At 43.0% G+C, this 13,115-nt stretch overlaps 2 protein-coding genes across 3 annotated transcripts in view; one reads left to right on the top strand and one right to left on the bottom strand.

The window, feature by feature from the left end:
* Positions 1 to 10,115, top strand: part of IGFBP7 (insulin like growth factor binding protein 7) — an 83,393-nt gene extending 73,278 nt beyond the window's left edge. The window contains exons 2-5 of the mRNA XM_036261906.1: positions 280 to 389; positions 7,681 to 7,797; positions 8,385 to 8,511; positions 9,852 to 10,115. Coding sequence (XP_036117799.1) covers positions 280 to 389; positions 7,681 to 7,797; positions 8,385 to 8,511; positions 9,852 to 9,871 — 374 coding nt within the window. The 3' untranslated portion in view covers positions 9,872 to 10,115. The remainder of the gene's footprint in view (positions 1 to 279; positions 390 to 7,680; positions 7,798 to 8,384; positions 8,512 to 9,851) is intronic.
* The window catches only part of POLR2B (RNA polymerase II subunit B), a 54,957-nt gene continuing 51,871 nt past the window's right edge, over positions 10,030 to 13,115 (bottom strand). For both annotated transcript variants that reach the window (XM_036261883.1, XM_036261892.1), the window contains exons 24-25: positions 10,757 to 10,952; positions 10,030 to 10,299 (exon numbers count right to left, since the gene is read on the bottom strand). In XM_036261883.1, the coding sequence (XP_036117776.1) occupies positions 10,210 to 10,299; positions 10,757 to 10,952 (286 nt within the window). In that variant the 3' untranslated portion in view covers positions 10,030 to 10,209. The remainder of the gene's footprint in view (positions 10,300 to 10,756; positions 10,953 to 13,115) is intronic.

The following is a 13,115-nucleotide window of genomic DNA, read 5'->3' as shown; positions in this document are numbered from 1 at the left end:
CTATGTGTCTCTCTCACATCGATCTTTCTCTTTCTCTCTCTCTCTCTCTCTCTCTCTCCCCCTCCCTCCCTCCCTCCCTCCCTCCTTCCCTATCTGAAGATAAATGGAAGCATATCCTCGGGTGGGAGGGGGGATGCCAGTCTGGTCTTTGAAATTTGCTTCAGATAATTGACAGATGGGACAGCCTCATAAACATAACCAAGTATCTATTTCCTAGCATGCTGACTGGCGCTAAAGACTGTTTTTAAAAATACGTTTGTCTTTGTGCCTCTCTTGTAGGTCCTTCCATTGTGACGCCCCCCAAGAACATCTGGAACGTCACTGGTGCCAAGGTGTACTTGAGCTGTGAGGTCATCGGAATCCCAACCCCTGTCCTCATCTGGAACAAGGTCAGTGACACAGATTTCAGGAGGACATCCTAGACTAACAAGCTCCTCTCTCACTGCACGCGGACAGCGCTAACCTAAAATCCTTAGCCTGTTCCGTTCCCTGCTGCTCCTCAAAGGGGAAGCCTATGGCTGTCTTCCAGTCGCGCATCCCTGGGATCTAGCCAGTGTTTTTACTGACCTCCAAATAGCCCCTGCTCAGCTTTTGCTAGAGCAGGCAGCCTTAGCAGCTGGAAAACTATGATGCTGAGCATCCAAACCCACCCTCTGAGTGTGTGCCCACGTGTGCATGTTTGAGCATGCATGTGCCTCAGTGTGAGTGTGTGCATGTGTGTGTAGGGGGTGTGTGTGTGTCCCCCTTGGGGGATAAGAATTGAGTTCCTTAGCCAGGTTGGCAGAGGTCTCTCTAAGCCAAGGTTTCTTAGCCTCAGCACTGTTGACATTTTGAAGCAGATAATTCTGTGTGGGGGATGCCCTGTGCCTTGTAAGATGTGTAGCAGCATCCCTGGCCTCTACCCACTAGATGCCAGTAGCACCCGCCCCCTCAGTTGTGACAAACATGTCACGTGGCATTGTCTTGTATACCCATCTCCAGATTGAAGGACACGTGCTCAGCACGTCTGTACAAGGGAAGGCATTTGCCAGGTTAACTAATACTTAACAACTGTACTGTACGGTATTTTATATTTCCCTTTTTATATGTTTTGACTCGTTGAAGCACCCGACACAACAATCCTGTTGCATAATTACCATCAGACTGTGCTAACGAAGAGGACATCTATTGCAGTGAAAAGGCACAGCCAGACACCTCTTCCCGGCAGGGTTGCTTCTCCCCGAAGCTCCACGACGGAGGGTGGTCTCTGGATTGTCTTGTTTGCTCGGTGTCTGAGCAGAGGAGCAGCTGCTGGAACTCTGGGAGGGGTTTTGGCACCAGAACTCTTGTTGTTGCAAGTTGTAGAAACTCACTTCAAACTAGTTCAAGCAAACAAAACAAATGAGGGATGGGGTGGGGTGAAGTGGGCGGTGATTCCAACCTCAAGGGGTGCTGGGTTCAGGTACACTATGCCCTGGCTCTTTGCTCTCGACTCTGCTCTCAATACACTGGTCTTGTTTTTCATTTCCACCTCAGGAAGCTTCGTCCACACTATCGGCGCTGTTGTCACTGGCAGCCCCAAGTTCACATTACCAGCCAGCTCAGTGACCCAGAGGGAATTTCTTTCCCCTCTTTACTGCGGTGTAAAATTCCCACCGGACGACCGAGGTGCACGTTGGTCACCTGCCAACCTCTGGCGCCCTCATGTGGCCAGAGGGCTGCATCGCCCATGGGGTCCTCGGGTTGGAGTGAAGTCAGGTTTCTTCCAGAAAATGCTGGTGGGGGGTGGGCAGAGACCGCACCAACTGTACTACAACCATCCTTTAAGGCTGAAGTTTCTGTTAAAGGACACAGTGAAATTTCACTTCAGGAAGTTGTTTTTTTAAAGGGGAGCGGGGAGCAAAGACGAGCAAAAAGGCACCGGTGGGCGTGCGCCCCCTGGAAAGCTGCTGACGCTCCTCCCTGCTTGTTTGGCGGCTACTGCACCGGTTCGCTGGGTGGGGTGGGTGAGGGGCCGAGGAACGGCAATGCCAAAGAACGTCCCTCCAGAACTGTGCAGCGCCCTGGGGACTACACAGTGACAGGCCAGGGTCCCAAGTGTCCGGGGCGTGTGACCTTGAGGAATCTGGCAGAGGACTTCGGCCGCGGCTGCCCTCCCCAGACAGTAACACACGAACCAGGGGAGTGTACTGCCTGGGCACCTTTCCTTCAGGTGTCTGGCATTGTGTGGGGCAGAGCCCGAGGGCTTCCCTGGGGCTTGTCAAATGGAGAGTGGGCGTGAAGGAAAGGAGTTGGGGGACAGGAAAAATCATTTACTACAGACTTTCCAGAAGCAAACAAAAACCCAGCTGCTGGGCTCTGCTGATTTTCCTCCGCCTTCATAGTGCGATTTGCCGCGTGCGTGACATAAAGCAGTTCTGTCAACCTCCAGGTCAGGCAGGACCCATCAGCGAGTCCTGAAATCAGGGAACACAACCTGCATTTTCTTCTAAAACAGAAGACAGGCACCCTGGCCGGCTTGGCTCAGCGGTTAGAGCGTCGGCCTGCGGTCTGGAGAGACCCGGGTTCGGTTCCCGCTAAGGGCACGTGCCTCGGTTGCGGTTTGTCCCCGGCCCTGGTTGGTCGTGTGGGTGGCAGCCACGCCATGTGTCCCTTTCACGTCGATGTCTCCCCTCCCCCTCCCCCTGTCACATTTAGTAAGGGTATCATTTCCTAAAACTTTCCTTTCGTATATTCCACATCACAATGCAAAATGTATTCCTTACTCTGGGCCATGTCAAAACACTTAAATAATTAAACAGGACATTTGTTTTCTCCCCACTGACCTTGTAACCAAACTGTTAAGAATTCAGACCTTTTTTTTTTTTTCCACACGTGGTCCAATTCCACTTTAAGTATAGAACTGCTTTCCGGGTATAAGTATTGGGATGCTCATTTGTTAAATTGAGATTCAACAAAGGTGGTACGTATGTCTTTCGTGCCCAAGGATTCTCAGCAGCACTTCCGTGGTGGTCACAGCCTGGTTAGTGGTCTGTGCTTTCCTGACCAGTAATTACCGCATAATGTTAACAAATCCCACACTTTTCCAGCAAACTTCTGGCCTGTAAAGATTCCAAGGGCAATATTTGAAATAGGGAATGAACTGAAATAGCCATATTTACCTTCATTCTAAGTCTGAAGTAATGCTTTCAGGGAAGGTAAAACACCCAGAATCCCTTCCTTCCAAACACTTGGATGTTTCTGAAACGGAGAGGCTCCTGATTCAGTTTTTTTTTTTTCTGCCCGAACATTCCTTCAGATTTGGGCTTTCACAGTTTCTAAGAATATCCCTTTTTAAAAAATAATTACAAATAGTAACTTGTAATGATAGTAAGAAGAAACTATCCAGAGATGTATAAAGAAAGAATTTATCATTTCCCCCTACCTCCTGCTCCCTGAAATAACCTATGTGAATTGCCCTGGTATGTATCTCTCACACCCTTTTATATGCCCAAACATGTACAAATACATATCCCCCGTATGCCAAGTGAGGTGAGAATATAGTGTCCATATTACTCTGAAACTTGTTTTTCTAGACAAATACTTCGTGGGCATTCCTCCAGGTCTGCTCAATAACAATGTAATGTTCCAAGTATGAGTGTACCATATTATTTAAACAATGCTACCCTAGACATCCGAGTATACACATCCTAGGTACAAGTGCTTTGTCCCTATGGGATAGATTTTCTCAAAAGTGCCATGAACAGGTCAAAAGATTTTGGTTTTAATAGACGTTGTCGGATTACTTTCCATGTGATTATAGCAGGTATGGGGCCATGTCCCTGCATCCTCTCCAGCAGAGTATTACCCCTCTTTTTAGTTTTTGTTAATGATGGGTAAACGTATCATCACATTATTGTTTTTATTTCTAGACATTGAAAATATTTTCATATTTTGACTTTCTCTTGTATAAATTACCTATTCATATCCTTTATTCATTTTTCTATTGGATTGTTTTTGTTATTATCAGTCTGTAGCTTTTTGTATATTAAAAATATAGACCCTTTTGCCCAGCCGATGTGGCTCAATGGTTGAGTGTTGATCCGTGCACCAAGATGTCACTGGTTCAGTTTCCAGTCAGGGCATGTGCCCAGGTTGTGGGCCTGATCCCCAGTGGGGGGCATGCAGGAAGTGGCCAATCGATGTTCTCTCTCATCGATATTTCTCTCTCTCTCTCCCTCTTCCTTCCTCTCTCTCTCAAATCAATAAAAATTTTAAAAAACTAAACTCTTCTGAAACTTTACAAAAAAGGCACAGCAATCTGGGCTGCATAAATGTCCTTTAAAGGTTCCATGAGCCCTGGCCAGTGTGGCTCAGCGGTTAGAGCATCCGCCTGCGGACCAGAGAGTCCCGGGTTCGGCTTCCTCTAAGGACATGTACCTCAGTCACAGTTTGTCCCTCACCCTAGCTGGGGTCGTGTGGGTGGCAACCAGTCGATGTGTCTCTCTCACATTGATGTTTCTCCCTCTCTCCCCCTCCCTCTCTCCCTCCCGCTCTATCTGAAGATAAATGCAAAAATGTCCTCGGGTGAGGATTAAAAAAAAAAAAAGTTTCCATGAAATTCAGTAAACCTTTGAAATGTATTAACCTGTAGGAATCAGACTAATCTATCCAGCTTCTGTAATCTTTGGCACTTTAAATTTTTTTAAATTTGCGATGAGAACTTTTAGGATCTTTCTTAGCAACTTTCAAACATGCAATATATATTTACAGTCACATGCTATCCATTACATCCCCATTACTATTTATAAGTGAAAGTTTGTACCTCTTGACCCCCTTCATTTCTTCACCCCCTAACCCTCACCTGTGGCAACTACCAATCTGTTCTCTGTATCTATGAGCTTGGGGGTGGGGGGAGAGTTCTTTTTATTTTCTTTATTGATTCTAGAGAAAGAGAAAGGGAAAGGGAGAGAGAGATAGAAACATCAGTGAGAGAGAACATTGACTGGCCACCTCCTGCATGCCCCCCACTGGGGATTTGGCCCACAACCTGGGCATGTGCCCTGACTGGGAATCGAACCGGTGACCTCCTGGTGCATGGGTCGACACTCAACAAGTGAGCCACACCAGCCAGCTGGGTTATTCTTCTTCTTTAGATTCTACATATAATGAAATCATACAGTATTTGTGTTTCTCTGTCTGACTTATTTTACTTAAGGTCCATCCATCTTGTTGCAAATGGCAAGATTTTCTTCTTTTTATGGCTAAATAATATTCCTGTATATATTTATACCACACTTTCTTCATCCATTCATCTGTTAGTTGACACTTAGGTTATTTTCACATCTTGGCTATTATAAATAATGCTGCAATGAATATGAGTGTGCAGATATCTTTTCAAGATAGTGATTTTGTTTCTTTCAAGTAAGTACCCGGAAGTGGGACTGCTAGATTATATACCAGTTCCATTTTAAATTTCTTGAGGAGCCTTTATTACTGTTTTCCATAGTAGCTGCACCAATTTACATTCCCACCAACAGTGCACAAGGGTTCCCTTTTCTCTGCATCCTGTCCATTTTTAACCCAATTTTTGTTATTGAGTTGTAGTTCTTTATATATTTTGGATACTAACTCCTTGTCAGATACATGATTTGCAAATTCTCTCATTTAGTAAATTGCTTTTTCGTTTTGTTGATGGTTGTCTTTGCTGTGCAGAAACTTATTTGATGTAGTCTCCTGTTTATTTTTGTTACTGTCGCCTATGCTGTGTCAAATCCAAAAATCACCAAGACCGGTGTCAAGGAGCTTACTGCCTATTTTCTTCTAGGAGTCTTTTGGTTTCAGATTATACATTAAGTCTTTATCCCATTTTCAGTTCATTTTGGTGCATGGTGTGAAGTATATTTGTGTATGGTATAGTATAGTGGTCCAGTTTAATTTTTTTGCAGGAGGCTGCCCAGTTTTCCAGCCTTGTTTGGGGCAGTCTTCTTTTTCTTATTGTTTATCTGCAACAGCAAGATTTTGTTGCAGCTCGGGGGCGGGGGGGGGGGGGCTGAAATGACGTCCTGGGTCTCCCTTTGACTCTCCCTAACTGGCCCTTTTTGGTGAGCAGTGACTACTATGCAGCTTTTTCTGCACTACAGATTTCTCCAGTTCAGACTTTGAGGCTCTCCCAGCCCACTGCATATGTGCACAATTGTCATGGAAGTCTCTTTTCGCAACCTTCCTCTTGTTCAAGAAAATCAACTGGAAAACACACATTCATCAACAACAAAACTCCCCTTACACAAGGGGCTGTTTGCCATGTAAAAATTAACACTTTTTATATTGTTTACATGTTGTATTAACCTTTTACAATATATTAAAATATGAGTTCTGTTAAATATAAGTATTCGTTTTCCAATCAAATACTTGACAAGAACAGCTTCTCTGTACACAGTGGATTCAGTTCATTGGCGTGATCTGCGGAGTAACTCCTCAGTTGCTTAGACTCTGTTCTCTGTGCCACAGTGCTCCTCTACATTGTTCACACAAAACCCCTAAAGAATCCTGAATTCAGTAAATAAAGACCAAAGACGTACTACTTTAGCCGTTGAATCAAATTAATATTTACGCCATTATTAAAAACCATTTTTAAATAACTATTTCAAAATCAGCAGTAGCATAAACCATTTCTGCCAGCAATTTGGGAAACTGAAGGAAAAAGATGCTTATGGAGAATAGCTGTTTTGTTTCATAACATTCATAGGAGAAAAAACACTAAGATACCTGGTTCTCTCTCACAAATGGTGACAACGCGGGGAAGTCCTAGGAGGAAAAGCAAACTAACAAAACCCAGGCATCCCAAACCAGTAATGCTAGATATTTTTTACAGAGTAGGAGTTGGCCTAGACCCTGGGTTCAGAGTCCCACCCTGGCATCACGAGGCAGAGAAAATAAAGGGTAGGCGGTTACAGGTCAATTTTATTCTTCTGTGAATGTTTGTATATTTTCCAAAGTCTACATAATGAACATAGTTTGCCTTTTTTAAATGAGGGGGAAAGATAGAACAGTGTTCACCACTGGCCTCAAACCAAGGAAACTGAATTTCTTCTTAACCCATCCTGAATCTCATCATGAGACGCACAGGGATAGGCAGCAAGTTTTGTCTTAAGAGAACAATGACAGAGGCATGTTCTCTAGAATTTAGTAAATATTTGATGAACCCATAGCCCTCAGAGCAAAGGATGGTATTGGCTTTGGAATCCACCTACTATTTTTCATTGATGAGGCTGTTGCAGGAGGGACCCTTGGACCTGAGCTTCCACTGCAGATCCCGAGCCTCAAACCTACCCAGCACTGGGTGACAGTTTGTCGGCCTCAGATGTGTCCTGGCAAGCAGGAAAAGGCCCGGCACTAAGAAGCAGAATTTACAAGGCACAAGCAAATGATGGTAGCCAGTGGCAGGAGAGTATGGCATGTATTCCCCAAGCATGCATAAAAATACACTAACTTAAAATATATAAGGTTATATAATTTAAAAGATAAAGAGGGAAACCGACAGGAAGAAATAAGAGGGTCTATATTTTATGTAAGCATTCGGGAAAAGGTAATATGAAAATTGCTAGTTTAATATAATTAAAAAGCCTGATGCACCCCTTGTGCAGTTAGAGAAATGTGGCCACTTATAAGTTCATGATTCAGTGCAAAGGATGCAGAGACACTCTTTTCCCCTTTTTGCAGGTAAAAAAGGACAATAATGGATTTCATAGGATAGAACTCTTGCCTGGTGACCGGGACAACCTGGCCATTCAGACTCGAGGTGGCCCAGAAAAGCATGAAGTGACTGGCTGGGTGCTGGTGAGTACCGAAGGCTGGCAGGGATGTTCTTGTTGGGATCAGACGCAGCAGACCTGGCAGACGCCTGGTGCACTGCCGGGCTGGAGGTGCCACAGGGCTGCTGCTCCACCTTCAGAGGGAACTGAGAAACCGCCGAAGGTTATTGGCTGTTTCGGAAATGACCAACAAATACACAAGAGCTAATTTTTTTCAAAGTGAAATTCTCACAGAAATGATCCAAGCATTAATTACTTTACTCAGTTACTGATGAATAGTTATGTTATTTTACTTGACCTTTGATAATTGTGGATACTCATAGATCGTACTTAGATCATATACCCTATCAAGGTCTTTCTCAAACTGATATGTACAATTCTGCAGTGTGACCAAAAGCTGTCCATAACATTTCCTTGGAGTATCTCTTCCCAGCAGACCAAATATGGTAGCTGTGTAATTCTCCTAGCACAAGACTTGCACTATTTCTAGCAGTATCTTTGCCATGCATTGCCTGGTCGCCTTAACAAACTTACGAAATAACGACTTAATTGAAACCACTAGAAAAAGAGAGGACCACCATGGAGGCACTAAAGATCATTTTCCCTTCACAGTTATCTCCTCTCAGTAAGGAAGATGCCGGAGAATATGAGTGTCATGCATCCAATTCCCAAGGGCAGGCTTCATCATCAGCAAAAATTACAGTGGTTGATAGCTTACATGAAATACCAGTGAATAAAGGTAGGTACTAAATCTCACAACCACTTAAAAATGACTACTGCTTTTGCTTAATGAAGAACAGACCCAAGTATGAAAGTGTCAAACAGCTCTTAATGAAATGCTGTAATGTTAGGAATCCCCAAGGGCATTAAGTATGTAACCAGAAAGCAGAGCACATGACTGCAGAAGTACGTTCAGACGGCTGATGGACTGCTATTATTATGCCTAAGATGCTTTCACCTCATCCTTTTGTTTTTAATCCTCACCCGAGGATATTTTTCCATTTATTTTCAGAAAGAGTGGGAGGGGGAGAGAGAGAAACATCAATGTAAGAGAGACACATCAATTGGTTGCCTCCTGCACAACCCCGACCAGGGCTAGGGTCTAACCGCAACGAGGTGCATTCCCTTGACTGGAATCGAACGCATGACTCTTTGGTCCGCGGGTCAATGCTCTAACTGCTGAGCCAAACCAGCCAGGGCACTTTCACCTTATACCCAAGAGACAAAAACTCTAACTTGACTGGAATGGCTTATATTTCCCATAACTTCCTATCTATCCACATGGCATTTTCTCTTGGTTTTGTGACTATACATTCCATTCCCACTTAAAAGGAAATGATTGTAGGTCCTTCACTTTGAGCTTTTATAAGAAAAAGCCAGACAGGAGAGTATACTGGCAAGTACCCAACTCTGTTCTGCATCTACCCACTCCCCTAGCAAAGCTTCCTCCTCTTATGCTCCCATCCTGGTGTTATCAGAATTATACTGCTTTACACATATATAGTTCTACTAGACAGATGTCTGGATGGGCTTCCTTCCAACCAAAAATAAGAACAAAACTTACTATCAGCGTTTGTCAAACCATTCCTGTGTGAATTCCTCAGCTAGGGTATAAAAGGAAGAAGTATCAAGTAAAGATGTTTGATCAGATTCTCTTCAGCCAAGATATGTAAAGCCAGGCGATGAAACAAACTCAGCAGTAGCTGAGAGTCTTGTGTTTGTCTCAGCTCTGCCACTGATGATTCCACTTAAAATTTTGAACGAGACGAGAGCTGGATGACATAGGCAAGTTCCTTAGCCTCTCTGAATCTCAACGTGCTCGTTTGTGAAATGTGCTCTGCCAGTTCTATACTAAGGTCCATCTCTTACACGTAGACCAGTATAACAGAATTGCCCTCTACATCTTAAATCACACAGCTCAAATTCTAAGGAGCATTCCACCATCATCATTTATGTGGTTTCACATCCCTTATCCCCACACCTTAACACCATCTACTTGGAAACACTAAACTACCCACAAATTAGAAAGTTTACCACATACATATATGTAATTCATTTTTCTTTTTTTTAAAAAAACAGGTGAAGGTGTCAAGCTATAAACCTGAAGAAGATATCAGTCTGCACAGCTAAAAGTAGTCATGGATAACTACCACCCTGTTCTTGCCTAATAATGAGTTTCTTTTCATCCAGTCCACTAACACCTTAGTTATAGTCATTGGTTTTACATATGAAATACAAAATAAAGATAACACAGCAAGACTATCTACAAAAATTTATTACCTATTTACAGAAGAAAAGCATGCATATCATCAAACAAAACAAATAAAATGCTCTTTCTCACAATGTAGCATATATTTGTTATTTTTTTAAAGCCTTAACATAAAACCAAGACACAAAAGATATTTATAAGTATCTTGCTGAGAATCTTTTAAAAGAGCTAAACACTCATCATTCGAGGCGCAATACTCATAGACATAAGCTCCTGAAACAACAGTTTGCACGCGTAGGGCATTCGCACCAAAGAAATCTGAAAGAAAAAAAAAAGTAATTAGCAAAGTTGTACTGAAATGAGCCTACTTCCCTACCCCAAAAAAGGTAAAGGTCTGGTGCTGGTGATGATGAACACACGAGTAGGCTGATAACACTCATCCTATTAAGTGGGCCTTCGGTGGTTCTTTCTCCTAATAGGCTTTGGTGTTTCACACTTTCTGCCAGACATAATTTTTATTCACCCTTCTTGAGTAAAAGGTTTTTTTAAAACTCACTTTTTAAAATTCCTTGTACAAGTCCTTTTCCAAAAGATAAACAGCTTAGAGACATTACCACTGTAAAATTTAAACTAATTTTTAGAAAAATCAAATTTTTTTTTTTCTCAAAATTGTGAAAACGCCGATCTGCTCCATCACACTAAATCTGTCTGGGTGATTCGACCAACATGGCTATACCCTATACAAATATCAACTGCCAACAAGGTCTGTACACACCTGGGTTTTATTTCGACAACCCCTGCATTCATACGTGTGGGTCCTGGTGTTAGCGATGGCCATTATCCCACAAAGGTTGCAAACATGGACCTGATATGGATCTGATGCCTCGAACAATCTTTCCCTTAAAAACTGAGCTGCCCCATGGGCAATCTGACAGTCTCGCTCCATTTCTCCAAAACGCAGGCCACCATCACTGTTAAGGAAAAACAACAGATTATTTTATATTGTTTTCTATATCAGCACCACCTTGACTAATGGCAAAGATAAAGAATGACATCAGTAAAGGAGAACTAGACTCTAATTTGTATGTCCTAGCATTCTCTCTACATGGCGGGGAAGGGAGAAGTCTACGAGCTATTTGATATGCATTAGAAGGTCCCCAAAAAGAGTAAACACATTAGATTCTCATGAAGTCGTCCCTCGCCACTTCGCACTTTGACTTTCGCAGCTTCAACAGAGTGAACCCGCAAAAGTCAAAGCGCGAAGTGGCGAAGGACGACTGTATAAATAAAGAATCCTACTTCGCGGGAATTCATTTATCGCGGTAGAGTATGGAACTGATTAATTGCAATAAACGAGGGCCGACTGTATAGCATATGCTTTTCCTCATAAATACAATGAGGCACAGCGCAGTCTCATCATGCTATCGTCATTAACTTACCAGAATTCAACTCTACACTCAAAAATGAGTAACAAAATTTGATCTAAATAAAGTAGCTTCTTCATGAATGAGTCTCCCAGGCAATCAAGCCTGAAATGATAAATACATGCTGGCAAAAGGAGCGGAAAGAACAGGTGAGTAATGACAGGTTTCCCCAACATGGAAGTGACATAAAACGCATTGTTCAGATGGCCACACAGGTGGATGGTGATGGCTTCCTTAACATTCAATACACAAAAACAAAATCAGTTGCGTTTCTAATGTTATTACTGAAACAAATCACTGGTCAACTTTGAAGGATGCTAACAACCAATTCATAAACTGGTAAGTAAAGGGAAAGAATCAAACATTTATCCTGCCTTTACTAAATGAACTATATCAGCAGGGAACCAGTTGAGGAAACAACTATAAAATACTCCAGCTAATAAATGAAAAATGAATAAAACTGGAATCTCATCAGTTTGTAATCCTTGTTTAATTAAGGGCTTTAAGAAGGGAGTGGCAAGAAATAATCAGAGTGATGAAAAGCAAGAACCTACAACCAAGATTACTCTATCCTGCAAAGCTGTCATTTAGAATCGATGGCCATATAAAGACTTTCCCAGACAAGAAAAAGCTAAAGGAATTCATCACCACCAAACCATTATTATATGAAATGTTGAAGGGTCTTTTTGAAGAAAAAAATAAAATATATGAAAAAACAAAATGGCAATGAATACATATCTATTGACAATGGAATCTACAAACAAAATGAACAGGCAGAACAGAAACATTCTCATAGATTCAGAGAACATTTTGTTGGTTGCCAGATGGGAGGGGGGTTGGGGGAATGGGTGAAAAAGGTGAAGGGATTAAGAAGTACAAATCGGTTGCTAGACTAACAAACCTCAAAGGGAAGGGGGGTTGGGGAGTGGGAAGAAATAAACCAAAGAACTTATATGCATAACCAATGGACACAGACAACCATGTGGGAAAAGGCAGGAGGGGGGCAGAAGTGGGGAAGAGGGGGTCAGTGGGGGAAAAATGAGGAACATCTGTAATACATTCAACAATAAAGATTTTTTTTTTTTATCCTCACCCGAAGACATTTATTGTTCAGGTAGAGTGGGAGGGAGAGAGAGGAAGAGAGAGAGAGAGGAACATCGATGTGAAAGGGACACATCGAGTGGCTGCCACCCGCACGACCAACCAGGGCCGGGGACAAACTGCAACCAAGGTACATGCCCTTAGTGGGAACCGAACCTGGGTCTCTCGGGACCGCAGGCCGACGCTCTAACCGCTGAGCCAAACCGGCCAGGGCAATAAAGATTTTTTTAAAAGTAAATAAATAAAGCCATCGTAATGGGTGCAAAAAAAAAAAAAAATTAAGGGCTTTAGGTCATGATCGTTAATAGCTGCTAAAATCAAGAGAGAGACAACCTGCCCTGGCCAGCTGCTCAGTGGTTAGAGCTTCGGCCCGCAGACCAGAGAGACCTGCTAAGGGCATGTACCCTGATTGCAGTTGGTCCCTGGCCCCATCCGGGGTCATGTGGGTGGCAACCAGTCGATGTGTCTCTCTCACATCCATGTTTCTCTCTCTCTCTTCCTCCCTCTTTCCCTCCCACTCTATCTGAAAGATAAATGCAAAAATGTCCTCAGGTGAGGACAAGAGAAAGACAACCAACTATTGGAAGTATACAGTATCACCTATGAAGT

This window comes from Molossus molossus, unplaced genomic scaffold, assembly GCF_014108415.1.
Source record: "Molossus molossus isolate mMolMol1 unplaced genomic scaffold, mMolMol1.p scaffold_m16_p_1, whole genome shotgun sequence".
Taxonomy (NCBI): Eukaryota; Metazoa; Chordata; class Mammalia; order Chiroptera; family Molossidae; genus Molossus; species Molossus molossus.
Note: the sequence above shows the minus strand (reverse complement) of the source record. Positions and strands in the feature narration are given on the sequence as shown.